At 38.7% G+C, this 16039-nt stretch overlaps 1 protein-coding gene across 2 annotated transcripts in view; it reads left to right on the forward strand.

Moving 5' to 3' along the window:
* Positions 1 to 16039, forward strand: part of RNF180 (ring finger protein 180) — a 306778-nt gene that overhangs the window by 39752 nt on the left and 250987 nt on the right. For both annotated transcript variants that reach the window (XM_055422004.1, XM_055422005.1), the window contains exon 2: positions 5082 to 5216. In XM_055422004.1, the coding sequence (XP_055277979.1) occupies positions 5082 to 5216 (135 nt within the window). The remainder of the gene's footprint in view (positions 1 to 5081; positions 5217 to 16039) is intronic.

The raw sequence follows: 16039 nt of genomic DNA on the forward strand, positions 1-16039 counted from the left end.
AAAGCTCAACATTCAGAAAACTAAGATCATGGCATCTGGTCCTATCACTTTGTGGCAGATAGATGGGGAAACAGTGGCTGACTTTATTTTTCTTGGCTCCAAAATCACTGCGGATGCTGATTGCAGCCATGAAATTAAAAGACGCTTACTCCTTGGAAGTAAAGTTGTGACCAACCTAGAGAGCCTGTTAAGAAGCAGAGACATTACTTGCCAACAAAGGTCCATCTAGTCAATGCTATGGTTTTTCCAGTGGTCATGTATGGATGTGAGAGTTGGACTATAAAGAAAGCTTAGCGCCAAAGAATTGATGCTTTTGAAGTATGGTATTGGAGAAGACTCTTGAGAATCCCTTGGACTGCAAGGAGATCCAACCAGTCCATCCTAAAGGAGATCAGTCCTGGGTGTTCATCAGAAGGACTGATGTTGAAGCTGAAACTCCAATACTTTGGCCACCTGATGTAAAGAGCTGACTCATTTGAAAAGACCCTGTTGCTGGGAAAGACTGAGGGCAGGAGGAAAGGGGGATGATAGATGAAGAGATGGTTTGGTGGCATCACCGACTCAATGGACATAGGTTTGGTTGTACTCTGGGAGGTAGTGATGGACAGGGAGGCCTAGCGTGCTGCAGTTCATGAGGTCACAAAGAGTCGGACATGACTGAGCGACTGAACTGAACTGAGACGCCAAGTCTTGTTGATTTTATTTCAGTGAACACTTGTGACTGTGTTATTTGGTGCCAGGTACAGTATTTGTTTGTAAAAATACAGGTTTGAATAGAATATGTTACTTTTTTGGATATCACCATTCAATTAATAAGACACATACACACATAAGTTACTACAACTTGGCTAGTGCTGCTGTTGAGGCACGTGCAAAGTGGCATGGAAACACAGAAGAGGGAGGAATTATTTTCTGGGGAGTCCTTGTAAAAAAACAATTTTGAGCTCAGCCTTAAATGATAGAAAGTATTTCTTAAAGTCAGAGGGAAAAAGAAGTGATTTACAGGAAGAGAGAACAGCAAATTTGAAAGTGGGAAAGTAGAAAAAGTTAGTTTTAGGAAACTGCACAAAGATCTGCATAGTGTTGGTATGGAGTATTCATGGAGAGGACACCAACACTTGAGAGCTAGTTTGGAATTGGATTTTAAAGAATTTAAAGGGACTTTTTTTTTTTAAAGAGGAAAGACTAAATGATCTTTTTATCCTCTTTTTAGAAAATATTGCAAAATTGTTGTTTGAAGAGGCAATCAAAAATTATGCAGCTAAAATTATAGGGAAAAGATATAGAAGATTATACACATATGTCAGGACAATTAAATTGGTAAAAAATGTTATGAGTTTTTAAAATTTTAAGTTTTTAATGTCCATGGTAAAAGTTTCTTTTTAACTTTATACTTTGAAATATGTGTAGGTTCAGTTGTGAATTATGAATTAGTTTCACAGAGAAATCCTGCATACCCTTCAAAGAGTCTACTTTATTCAGATTTTAACAGTTGCATACATTTGTCTGTGTGTATATTTAGTTATATGCAGTCTTATCACATGTGTGGATTCATATGAGCAAACCACAATCAGATACATAACATTTCCATCACTGGAATCCTTTGTACTGCCTAACGAACCTTTTTTGACATCTTAAGAAGCTTAGACTGTTTGTTCTTTTAATTAAAGTATAGTTGACTTTTTTGCTGGTCAGGTGGCACTAGTGGTAAAGAACCTTCCTGCCAGTGCAGGAGACTGGGAGACATGGATTCGATCTCTTGTGTTGAGAGGATCTCCTGGAGGAGGGCATGGCAACCCACTCCAGTATTCTTGCCTGGAGAATCCCATGAACAGAGGAGCCTGGCAAGCTACAGTCCATAGGGTCGCAAAGAGTCGGACATGACTGCTGTAACTTAGCACCTAGTTGATTTATAATGTTAGTTTCAGGTTTACAACATAGCGATTCAGTGTTTTTACAGATTGTACTTATTTAACCATATAATGGCTATTTTTATCTGTGCTGTACAATATATCCTTGTTGCTTATCTATGCTTTGCATATTGGTACGTCTTACTCCCATAGTCCTATCTTTCCCCTTTTCCTTCTCCCCACTGTAACTACTGAGTTTGTTCTCTATATCTGTGAATCTGTTTTTCTTTTGTTATATACATTGATTTGTTTTATTTTTTAGATTCTACAGGTAAGTGATAGCATAGGGTATTTGTCTTTCTCAGTTAAATACATATTCCACTAAGGTTAATACTCTGAAGGTATATTCATGTTGTTGCAAATAGAGCTTAGACTGTATTATGTCCCCCTGAGTGTGATCTTCAGATCACCTGTAATAGAATCACCTCGTGTGCTTGTTAAAAACACAGAGTCCTACCCTAGAAACATTGAATTAGATTTCCTGGGACTGTGACCTACATTTAAATAAACTCCCTAGGTGCTTCCTAAGGTGCTTCTTATACTATATTTATGAGGATATGACTTTGAGGTGATATTCAAAAAGTAAAAAGAAACGTGAAATATTTTTACAGTATATTTTTAACAGCATATTAAAATTATGATTTCAACATGAAATAAATATGAACACTATTAAGATATTTAACATTCCTTTTTTTCTACATGGTATTCAAAATCCAGTGTATGTTTTACACTTACTGTGCATGTCAGTTCAGATTGGCCGCATTTTGAGTGCTTAATAACACATCTAACAAGTGGCTCCCATACAGGGTAGACAGAGCAAACAGCCAGCACAAAGGCCCTAAAGAAAATTCATGTAGAGATAGCATTTGACATTCAGAAGTTGAAATTATTGGTCCAGAGCTTTGGAAAAAAATCAAACTAGAAATATAGATTTAAAAATCATTGCCATAAAAGAGTTGTGACACAGTATAATTCTCAGATTTTCAGTGAAAACTTACTAGAATCACCTATAGGGCTTTTTCTAATTGCATGATCCCACTGCAAGAGGGTATGGAACCGCCTGGAGGAAGGGGGGAAATGGGGAGGTGTGGATGGGAGAGGGAGAGCATAGGCAGGTATGGAGTTTCTCCTTTGTTGATTCTGATACAGCCCCTCCAAGCCCCACTCCTGGTTGGGAACCATTGGTGTTTTAAAGGGAGTTGAGGAGAGATGCCAAGAAGACTATTGAGAGATGGATAGAGTGTGAGTGAAGCTAAGTAAAGGAGGAGGAGGAGGTCAGGGAATTTGCAAATTAAGATGTTATTGATGATCTTTGAGGACAGACTTTCAATGGAGTGTTCATCTGGGGCAAGATGGGTTCTGAAGATGCCAGTGAAGACTGAACTGCTGCCTAGCACCTGAAGGTCAGAGCTAGATTGGCTTCAAGAGTGGCATGCTGTGCCCTTCCAGGCAGAGTTCCTCAAATCCTTCCTTTAAATTTGGCTAAAATCCATCTATGTTCCCTTTCTTGTCCTTTCAGCTGTTAATAGTACATTTTAGTTAATTGTTTGTGTATTAACACAGCTTGTCCTCATCCTGGCCACACTAGAGGATCACCTGGCGAACTTTTTAATAAAATGTACCCATTCCTCACTCCCTCTCCATCTCAGAAAAAGTCAAAATTTCTAGGAGTAGAGCTTGGCCTGGACATCACTAGTTTTTAAAACTTCAGTGATTCTAATGAGCTAGGTTAGAAAGCTGTTGATGTAGAAAGCATAGTGAGGTCTGTGACAGAAAATACATTTTGCTCATCATTGTGCCTCCAGAGTTTGACTCATTGTGTGGCATATGGTTGGTTAACTCTCAGTAAATATTTGTTAAATAGATGAAATACTGAAGAGCTAACAAATGAGGGAGTGTGGCCAGGGAACTAGGCAGGCCCTTGTGTGTAGCTTAATAAATTAACATTTCCTTTTTTAATGATGATTAGTTACCAGGCAGATTCTTAAATACACTGCAATTTGGAATCCTTATTAGTGTGAAACTTTCCTCAAACTGGTCTAAATCTCAATACTGACATAAAAATATCAGATATAAAAATACGCTAAAAAATGGGAGGGTTATTATCTAAGTCCTTTTGTTTGATTGCACATACCACAAGATGTAATATTGTTCCACTGAATACAGTATACAAAAAACATTATTGCATTTAGGATACAGAATTTTTCCCATTAATTTGAAGCAATTACTTCCAGTTTTCACAGAATTAACTATAACTCAGTAAATCCTATTATATTTAAAATTTAATGTTGTGGCTATGCGAACATCCTATTTATAAGAATGAAATTTTTTGTTGTGACCCTTTTAACTGCAGTAACTTTAAGTTATGACCAACCTAGATAGCCTATTAAAAAGCAGAGACATTACTTTGCCAACCAAAGTCCGTCTAGTCAAGGCTATGGTTTTTCCCATGGTCATGTATGGATATGAGAGTTGGACTGTGAAGAAAGCTGATTGCTGAAGAATTGATGCTTTTGAACTGTGGTGCTGGAGAAGACTCTTGAGAGTCCCTTGGACTGCAAGGAGATCCAACCAGTCCATTCTAAAGGAGATCAATCCTGGGTGTTCATTGAAAGGACTGATGCTAAAGCTGAAACTGCAATACTTTGGCCACCTCATGCGATGAGTTGACTCACTGGAAAAGACTCTGATGCTGGGAGGGATTGGGGGCGGGAGGAAACGAGACGGGGATGACAGAGAATGAGATGGCTGGATGGCATCACCGACTCGATGGACGTGAGTTTGAGTGAACTCCGGGAGTTGGTGATGGACAGGGAGGCCTGGCGTGCTGTTATTCACAGGTCGCAAAGAGTCAGACACCACTGAGCGACTGAACTGAACTGAACTTTAATTAACTCTTTGGCAGTTGCCTTTTACAACTTCGAGTGGAGACAGATGGAAAGAAATAAAATGTTTTGCGAAAGTAAGCTGGCAGTCACTAATATACTGCTACTGCATCATTATCATGATTAATCATGGATACAGTTTATAGAGCACCCATAGCCTAATAGTAGTAGGTACCTCAATAAATCTTTCTGGTACACATGTAGCTAAGGCTGTTCAAAGGGTTTAGACAATCAAGTTTAATCTGACATATTTTGACATTCTAAAAATGCATTAATTTTTCCACAGATGAAGAGAAGTAAAGAATTTATAACTAAAAATCATAATCAAGAAGACATAAGTATTCTTCGTTGTTGGAAATGTAGAAAATGTATAGCAAGTTCTGGTTGTTTCATGGAATATCTTGAGAATCAAGTGACTAAGGTGAGTACTGCTAACTGTATCATCTTCAAATGATTTCCTAGTATAGGAATGCTGGGGATATGTCTACACACGCACCCATATCCCTCCATACCTGACAGCTTTTAACCTTATTTTTTCTGATCCACGGAAAACACTTCAGAGTGGTATTCAGAAGGCATCCAACCTTCCACAGTTACCATCATTTTACCTCCAGCTACTAACAATAATATGACCTTCAAGTTTTAAGTGCAATATTACAGACCTAAGTTGAAGATAATAGTCCATTTTTTTTAATCCCTACTGTGAGTGAACCTTAGTCATCACCACACAATTAATTTCCAAAAAAAGTATAAAATGTTTTTATATGTATATAAAATATGTATATATAACACATATATTGTTGTTGATTTTGTTGTTACTTAGTCACTCATTTGTGTTTGACTCTTTTGTAACCCCATGGACTGTAGCCTGCCTGGCTCTTTTGAAAATGGGATTTCCCAGTCAAGAATACTGAAGTGGGTTACCATTTCCTCTCCAGGGGATCTTTTCCACCCAGGGACTGAACTTATGTCTCTGTGTCTCCTGCTTTGGCAAGTGGATTCTTTACCACTGCGCCAACTGTGAAGCTCCAATATATATTAGACATATATTATATATACACCTGTATGTTTATATAAGTGTATATATTACACAGTGAAAGGAGAATACTCTTGAAAGTCCCTTGGACTGCCAGAAGATCTAACCAGTCAATCGTAAAGAAAATCAGTCCTGAATATTCATTGGAAGGACTGATGCTGAAGCTGAAATTCCAATACTTTGGCCACCTGATGTGAAGAACTGACTCATTGGAAAAGATCCTGATGCTGGGAAAGATTGAAGGCAGGAGGAGATGGGTACAACAGAGGATGAGATGATTGGATGGCATCACCAACTGGATGGACATGAGTTTGAGCAAGCTCTGGGAGTTGGTGATGGACAGGAAAGCCTGGCGTGCTGCAGTCCATGGGGTTGCAAAGAGTCAGAGAGGACTGAGCAACTGAACTGAACTGATTACATGTGAATGCATATGAATATACTGGGAGCAATATGCAAGGGGAAATATCAAAGAAGTCCATACTAGATAGTTATCCATGGACTTCACAGGGAATTCTCAGTTTAGCAGAGAGTGGTTATAATTACCTGTCATTGTTTTCCCCTTCTTCAAGTGACTGTTTTGTTTTGTTTTTTGTCTCATTTGATCATGATTATTTCCTATCCACTCTAACAGATTAGCCAACTTGAACTGGTAATAGTGAAAGACTTTGGTTGCATGCTTACTGCATGTCAGATACTTTAAAAAACTGAAAACATTTTAATTGGAGGAATAAAAGTTTTCATGGTGAATATTAATTGGGTATAGTATAGCTTGATAAATTTTCAGCCCTGCTATTAATCAGATCAAGATGTATGATGTTTTCATCACCCCAGAAATCTATGCTGTCTGTTTTCAGGCAGTATTCACCCCCTCACGTGGAAATCACTGTATTAATGTCTGTCACTGTCGACTGGTTTTGCTTGTTCCTGACCTTCATTCAAATGAAATCATATACTCTTTTGTACCTGACTTATTTTGCTCAGCATATGTTCTAGAGGTTCATTTATGTTTTATATGTAGTAGTTTGCTTCCTTTTTCCTGAGTAGTATGCCATTAATGAATATACCACAGTTTATCAATTTTTATGCTGATAGATATAATTTTCCTTTTGGGGTTATGAATAAAACTGCTATCAGTATTCTTATAAAAGACTCTGTGTTTGTGTTTTGTTACTTCTTTTTGATATATATATATAGGAATGATGGAATTATACAGTAGGTGTATTGTAAGATTTTTAGAAACTGCTTGTAGTTTTTCAAAGAAAATGTTCATTTCCAACAGCAATGATGAGAATTCTGGTTGCTCAATATCTTTCTCTACATGTGGTATTTTCAGACTTTGTAATTTTGGACTTTGTGGTAGATATAGTGGTATATCATTATGTGTTTAATTTGCTTTTCCCTAGTGAAAATGATGTCCAATACATTTTTTGATGCTTATTGTTCAGTTCAGTTACTCAGTCATGTCCGACTCTTTGTGACCCCATGGACTGCACCACACCAGGCTTCCCTGTCCATCACCAACTCCCAGAGCTTGCTCAAACTCATGTCCATCCAGTTGGTGATGCCATCCAACCATCTCATCTTCTGTGGTCCCCTTCTCCTCCTACCTTCAATCTTTCCCAGCATCAGGATCTTTTCCAGTGAGTCAGTTCTTCGCATCAGGTGGCCAAAGTACTGGAGTTCCAGCTTTAGCATCAGTCCTTCCAATGAATATTGAGGACTGATTTCCTTTACAATTGACTGATTGGATCTCCTTGCAGTCCAAGGGACTCTCAAGAGTCTTCTCCAACACCACAGTTCAAACTATCAATTATTTGGTGCTCAGCTTTCTTTATAGTCCAGCTCTCACATCCATTCATGACTCCTGGAAAAACCATAGCTTTGACTAGATGGACCTTTGTCAGCTAAGTAACGTCTCTGCATTTTACTATGCTGTCTAGGTTGGTCATAGCTTTTCTTCTAAGGAGCAAATGTCTTTTAATTTCATGGCTGCAGTCATCATCTGCAGTGATTTTGGAGCCCCCCAAAATAAAGTCTCTCTTACTGTTTCCATTGTTTCTCTATTTGCCATGAAGTGATGGGACCGGATGCTATGATCTTAGTTTTATGAATGTTGAGTTTTAAGCCAACTTTTTCATTCTCCTCTTACACTTAAATCAAGAGGCTCTTTAGTTTTTCTTTGCTTTCTGCCATAAGAGTAATGTCATCTGCATATCTGAGGTTATTGATATTTCTCCTGGCAAACTTGATTCCACCTTGTGCTTCATCCAGCCTGGCATTTCACATGATGTACTCTGCACATAGGTTAAATAAGCAGATGACAATATATAGACTTGACGTACTCCATTCCCAATTTGGAACCAGTCCATTTTTGCATGTCTGGTTCTAACTGTTGCTTCCTGACCTGCATACAGATTTCTCAGGAGGCAGGTAAGGTGCTCTGGTATTCCCATCTCTTGAAGAAAAAACTTTTCCACAGTTTGTTGTGATCCACACAGTCAAAGGCTTTGGTGTAGTCAATAAAGCAGAAGTAGATGTTTTTATGGAACTCTTTTGCTTTTTTGATGATCCAATGGATGTTGGCAATTTGATCTCTGGTTCCTCTGCCTTTTCTAAATCCAGCTTCAACATCTGGAAGTTCATGGTTCATGTTCTTTTGAAGCCTGGCTTGGAGAATTTTGAGCATTACTTTGCTAGCGTGTGAGATGAGTGCAATTGTGCAGTAGTTTGAGCATTCTTTGGCATTCCCTTTCTTTGGGATTGGAATGAAGACTGAACTCTTCCAGTCCTGTGGCCACTGCTGAGTTTTCCAAATTTGCTGGCATATTGAGTGCAACACTTTCACAGCATCATCTTCCAGGATTTGAAATAGCTCAACTGAAATTCCATCACCTCCACTACACTAGCTTTGTTTGTAGTGATGGTTCCTAAAACCCACTTGACTTTGCATTCCAGGATGTCTAGCTCTAGGTGAGTGATTACACCATTGTGGTTGGGTCATGAGGATCTTTTTTGTATAGTTCTTCTGTGTATTCTTGCCACCTCTTCTTAATCTTCTGCTTATTGGTTAAGCATTTTTAAAAATGTCTATTATTCATTCCTTATAGTATAAAGATGGAAAGATTATCTTGAAGGAAATAAGCTGTCTTCTCCTTTTTATAGATAAGGAAGCTGAGCCACAGAAGATTAAGTAAATTGAGTCCGATTATACTGTTACGAAGCAGTGCAGTTAAAATTGAATCTGACAGTGAGAGTTTTGACCCCCACACTCTCTTTCGTGCCTTTGCTCCTCCCTCAGGGTATCATGAGCAAGAGAAATTCAAACACTGCACTAGGATATAGTGGGATAGGTTGTGAAAGAGAGTGATACAGAATTGAAAAATCTTTCTGTTTCTCTAGGAGGTTTTATTTTATATGCACATAAAACATACATATTTTAAACCTATTAAAAGCCTGTCTCAGGAATAATTCAATATCACTGTTAACTCCAGGGAGAAGGAGGAATGTGTAATTAGAGGGGGATCCTGAGACGGTTTCTAAAGTAGCTGTAATGTACTCATTAAACTGGGTAGCGGGTGTACATATTGGTGTTTGTGTCTCTTTAAAGATTTCTTTAAACTATACAAACATCTTTTGCATTTAGAAGCACATATATTTGATGTAAATATTAAAGAGGAACATAGAAGGATCTGTCTTAATTAAAGGAAACAATAAAGTAAAACACTGGAGTCCAAATGTAATTTATATGATGCTGGGCTGAAAGAGGGGCTTCTCTGGTGGCTCCCTTGGTAAAGAATCTGCCAGTAGTGGGGGAGACCTGGGTTGGATCCCTGGGTCAGGAAGATCCCCTGGAAAAGGGAATGGCAACCCATGCCAGTATTCTTGCCTGGAGAATTCCATGGACAGAGGAGCCTGGCAGGCTGTGGCCCATGGGATCACAAAGAGTCAGTCCGACATGACTGAGCACTCATATTTTTACTTCATGCTGAAGGAATGCTAAATTTATTACCTATCCAATTATCTTATTACCTATTAACAATATAATTTAAAATATATCTATGTATAAAATAAGTGTTTTGCTTTTTCCTGAAAGTGTTTTTCTTTTGTCTACTTTCTGTAGATGAAATCACAACGTAGGTAGGCATTCTGCTGGAAATTGCTGCTTTTGGTAATATCACTGTGTAGTACAGCTCATTTTTACTTTTTATATAGTATTCCATTGTATTAATATATCACAATTTGTAATTCACTCTACCATTGAGTTATATCTAGTTGTTATGCTCTGACAAGCCATGCTGCTATGAATTTTCTTGTCCGTATCTTGGTACACATGGGCAGGGGTATCTCACTGGAAGTGGAGTATACATCACAGGGTATGTGCATCTTCACCTTTCCTGGGCGATGCTACGTTGTTTTCAAGTGTGAGTCTGTGAGTAGTGGTTAACCATTGCTGTGATTCCACATCTTTTCCAACATTTAACATCTTCTTACTGTTCAAATCTCTTTGTGTTTCCTGCAGAATGTCTTTTTTTTCCCCTTTTCTGTTTTTCTCTTGTGCAGTTTTTACTTTGGGGAGCTCTTTACATATTCTGAATACTAATTATTTGTTGCTGTATTGCAGATATCTTTTGCTAGTTTGTGTAACTTTTATTTCACTCTTTGTGGTATCTTTTGCTGAACAGATTGTTTGATATAGGTAGATGGATTTATTAGTCATCTCCTTTTGTTCTTTACTTTTTTTCTTAATTCTTCAGAACCCTTAGGGAAAGTTGTTTTTTTTTTTCCCCCTTTCCTCCTGCTGAATACCAAAATTGAGATAGGCAAGCTTTTTCTTTCGTTTTTCTGAACAACAGGTTTATTTCTCGTTCACCCTTATGCTGATGTTGTAACCCAGCTTTTTGTAGGCGTTCCCCCTTAGGGTCTCCCAACCCTGGGCAAAACTTGGACTCTCTCCTTTCTTCATCACCGCGTGCAGGCATGAAGCGGCCCTCAGAAGGACACAGAGGATCAGGACACTGACAAAACAACACTCACTGAGGAGCTGTTGGTTCTAGGACCACAGTTGTTTAGCCCTGACCATTGCCAGAAAATGGAAGCCTCACACTTGGCTCTCAGTGCCCACAAAACTAGGAATGGACTGCAGACTAACCAAATATCTTCAGAGTTAACCTTGCTAAAAGAAATAGCAGAAATATTTGACTTCTTTTTTCATAACATTGAGCCATGTATCAGATTGGTGGAAGCTGGGTCGTACGTGGAACTTGAACTGTAAGAGAATCTGGGACATTTGAGCTTTAGTTTTCCAGCCACTGGCATGTAATAAGGCATGTGACTGGGAATTTAGAATGGAATTCTGAGACAGTATACAATGTCCACAGGTACAAAAGGGAACTCCTTCTCTACCTTCAGGCTTGAGACACCTGCAATGTAGGCAAGAACCAAAACAGAAAGCAAAATAACAATGAAAACCCTAAAAACAGAAAATAACAAAGTTGATCTCCATTGATGGGGTGGGGGTTCCAGGCAGAGATGGTGTCCTCAGTTTTAATTTCTTAGTTTTGACACAGTTTTGGACAAGTTTCTGTGGCCTAAAAGACATTTAAATAGAGAGATCTAGGAGGCTGCTGGTTCTATGGATATGGGATTCAGAACAGAGATCTGAACTAAAAATGTGGTTTTGGGAGTCATCAGCATTTAAATGGCGAGTGAAAGTAGATGAAATCACTATACAGAGTATGAATGGAAAGAGAAAGGACGGGGCCTAGGGACATTTAAGGGTTGGACAGAAAAAAAATTTACAAAATAGGAAAAAAAGAGTACTAAGAAATACAGGAGTGAAAATCAAGATACAGGATTAACGGAAGTCAAGCAATGAATGTCTTCCAGAAGGAAGTATTGGTTAGTAGTATTGAATACTGTAGGGAGATGTAGAAGACCAGGTACTGATTAATGTGCAAATTGTATACTACATAATTCTAGAAGGTGCTAGTCTGTGAAAGGTGCCCCCAGATTTGTACAAAAATGTTGTATAAACTGTATGGCCAAATGTAGAGACTCTGAATGAGAATTTAAAGCGTGCTTTGGTTTTAGCAAAGAGATCATTGTTCAATATTCTTTGTAGTTGTGAGTTCTAACCCCTAAAGTGACTGTATCTGGAGACAGGTCTTTAGGAGGTTATTAAGGTTAAATGAGGTCATAAGGATGGGGCCTTAATCCAGTAAGACTGTGGCTTATAAGAAGGAGAAGAGAGAGAAAGAGATTTCTCTCTCTTCTCCTTCCATGTGATGGCACAGAAAGAAGGCAGCTATCTACAAACTAAAAGGAGAGTTCTTACCAGTACCAAAGCATGCTGGAGCTTTGATCTTCAGCTTCTAGCCTCCAGGATTGTGAGGAATAAATGTCTGTTGTCTAAGCTACCCAGTCTGTGGTATTTTGGTATGCCAGTTCAAACCAAGACATGACAGGCCCTGTAACAGGCACAGGAAATTCAACAAAGAGCAAAAGAGAAATGTTCTGTCCTTTTGAAGCTTTCAGGGTAGTGTTCAATCATAAATATTAAATTATTAGCTGCATAATGGGAAAAAAGGAATCGTATACGGGGCCATGAAGGTAGGACGTGCACAGAGGATTTTGTAAGGCAAAGGCTTTCCTGAGGAAGTGACTTTTGTGGAGATACGGTAGATGAGTAACCCAGGCAGTGCAAGACAGAGGACGTTCCAAGCTTTGGCACCAGCATATTCAAAGGTCCTATGGTAGAAAGAGTGTGATGTATCTCCATGGAACTAGAAGTTTCCTATGATTGAAGTACAGAGATCAAGAGGGAATTTGACCAGATTTGAGGCTAGAAAGATGGGTGTTGATTAGATCATTTCTGCTTTTTTAAGACAAATTAAGGACTGATTAAAAGACGCTTACTCCTTGGAAGGAAAGTTATGACCAACCTAGATAGTGTATTAAAAAGCAGAGACATTACTTTGCCAACCAAGGTCCGTCTAGTCAAGGCTATGGTTTTTCCCGTGGTCATGTATGGATGTGAGAGTTGGGCTGTGAAGAAAGCTGATCACTGAAGAATTGGTGCTTTTGAACTGTGGTGTTGGAGAAGACTCTTGAGAGTCCCTTGTACTGCAAGGAGATCCAACCAGTCCATTCTAAAGGAGATCAATCCTGGATGTTCATTGGAGGGACTGATGCTAAAGCTGAAACTCCAATACTTTGGCCACCTCATGCGACGAGTTGACTCACTTGAAAAGACTCTGATGCTGGGAAAGGTTGGGGGCAGGAGGAGATGGGGACGACGGAGAATGAGATGGCTGGATGGCATCACCGACTCTGTGGACATGAGTTTGAGTTGCCGGGAGCCAGCGAGGGAAATCCTACCCATGGCAAAGGTCAATTGGGGAAGAGGCCTGACGGGCAAAGGCTAATCAGGGCTCGAGGAACCCCCTGGACTTACCTGAGCATCTACCCCAAAGAAAACTGGAGTCTGACTGCTTTACTATCTTACGCCTCTTACCAAGTCCTCTAATACTTACAGGGGCTTCCCCCCAACCACCTTTCTCTGAAAACATTAATTCAGAGCTGTAGTTTAAAAGTTCTCCTCGGCTTAATAGGAGTGTTCCAATCCAAGCCCCTCTGATAGCTTTCTAACTTGCATGACAAGTTTGTCCGGGCTCTTACAACTATGAGTGTGACTGTTTATAGCCTCCCAGCCATGCAAGGACAGAAAGCCTAATATTCTAAAATACAGGAATCTGTTGAAGAAGTTAAAATCACTAGAATAGTACTAGAAAAGATTTCATTGTTGAATCAATGCTTGCTGCAGTTTCCTCTATCTATTGTATTCTTGGAAATATATTAATCCTTTGATTTAACCACATCAGATCTTAAGTTAATAAATTCCTTTCTTGCAGCTCACTACACTGGTGCCTTATAGGAATGTAACTTTGTTATGTGTCTAGCACCTGACTCTAGGAAAGTCACCTTAAAAGAATATAAGCCTTTTACTTGCTAACTAACCTATTGTTAGGAGAGAGGGCCATAAACTGTTAGCAGGCCCCCTGGCCAGAAGAGGATGTAAACCACCTAAAACTTTTATCACAAGACACACAAAAATAAGCCCTGATCCTGATAAGGGTCAAGACTGCTGACCCCACGCGATTTTGGCGTGACTCTATACCTCCCTTTCTCTGTTTCTTATGCGCATAACTTAGGGTATAAAAGCAGCACTGGAAAATAAAGTTTTGGGCCTTGCTCACTGAAGCTTGGTCTCCCCGTGTCGTTCTTTCTCTTTTTCCATCCTTTTATCTATTCTCCTTTTTCTGGTTGAGATCCTTGGAGCGCTGGGCCCTCTGAGTTTACTTATCTGCCTGGGCTTCTAAGACCCACTCGAGGGGGTGCCCTGGTGGGGTGCCTCCAGTGATTCGAGAGGGCGCCTGCGGCCTACGTAAACAGAGCAAGCCCTGTGCTGGGGTTTTATTGGTTTCCAGCGTAAACCAAGGAATCATCAGCCCCTGTCTCTCTCTCTCTCTTTCTCTCTCTCTCTCTGACGCCGACGCCGTTCATCCCGAGGATACCCTGGGTCATATCGGGGCTGGACCCCGATATTGAGTGATCTCCGGGAGTTGGTGATGGACAGGGAGGCCTGGCGTGCTGTGATTCATGGGGTCGCGGAGAGTTGGACACGACTGAGCAACTGAAATGAACTGAACTGAACTGAAGGAATGATCATCTTCCTGAAAAAGCTGGAAAGTCAATGAAGAGGAGTGACATGACCACTGAATCCTTAAAAATCATTTTGGCAGTTATGAAAGAGTGAAATTAGAAAGTTAAATGCAGGGGATGGTCTGCCTTTAAGGCTTTTGATTTCTTTCTTATTCATCCAGACCTTTTGAGTGAAAAAAAAAAAAAATTCACTCTTGAAGTACCTTCTCAAAGTGCAAATAGGAAAACCAGGCAGTCCAGCTTTTTATTATCTGATCTTTTTCCTATAATGTTTATAGCTGCAGTACTTAAATAATATAGTTGTCTCACTTTTAATGTATTGGCTAGGGGAATATTATTACTAATGTTGCAAACGTGTTAAAGTGTTAAACATCTTTCAAAATAGCATGTAATAATATTACGTTAATTCAGCTGCCAAGAAATTATTCATCAGCAGTCAGAAACAATGATAGAAGAGGATACTAACATACCAAGTCAATCAAAAGGATTCCAAAAAATATTCAAATGTAAATTGATGATACAGTGTATTGTTAAAGTATGCTGAAAGATTTGTCTGCTCTGGGAGATACAGGAGATTCAGAGTCTGATCAATTCTTGATTTTGATAGAAAAGTCGACATCAGTATGATACTACTAAATGCATAAATAAAACTATTTCTTTTCAAATTAGCATAACAACATTGCATATTAGTTCTCCCCTCTGCTTTGGCCCTAAAAAGTTTCAGAGCCAAGATTGTGTTGTAGCTCTAGAAAGTATATGAGACCTTGAAACATGGTTTTTGTAAACTACCTTCATTCCTGGTTCTATTTTATTTTTTCTACGCTTTTTCCTTAATTTGGATCCAAATTTAAAAATTGAAACAAAATAGCATATAATATTAAATTAGGCCAACTTTTTTATGTTTAACCTGTTCTGCTCAATTAAAACTTTTAGCAATTATTAGATGATAAGATAATGTATACAATTTATAATTTTAAAATTAAATTCTTTGTACATAGCCACTGAAAACATATCTACATTTAAAGAAAAAATGAAATAACAATGCATTAGCTCCCCCTGCTGCTTGAACAAAAGATTTTATTTACAAAATATTTTGTCAACATTTTTTTCTGACAGCATTAAGTGAAATTTGCTGTTAGTTACTTCTCTTCCTTCACTTCCTTCTTTGCCCACATGATAAACTTGAGACATAAAAAAAATGTCTAGTGAGGTTTTTAAAATCCTAATTGTACCGTGTTCCTAATTTTCAGGCAATTTTTTCCCCAAGGAGATAACCTGACATGCAGCTGCTCTAAGCCTTTAAATTCCTCAAATGAAATTGCTTCCTGTTTAACAATTCATCCTGAAATACATTCTTTAAAACTTGTTTTATCACATGTATTTGTGTTCTTTTTTCAAAATTAAGTGACTGTAGCTTTTATAAACTTAATAGATTGTCTTATTTTACCTGTAAAATTAAATTGAAAGTAAATATCATGAATATCATA

The sequence above is a fragment of the Moschus berezovskii genome, chromosome 18 (genome assembly GCF_049115385.1).
Source record: "Moschus berezovskii isolate FMDL1 chromosome 18, NW_MosBer_1.0, whole genome shotgun sequence".
Taxonomy (NCBI): Eukaryota; Metazoa; Chordata; class Mammalia; order Artiodactyla; family Moschidae; genus Moschus; species Moschus berezovskii.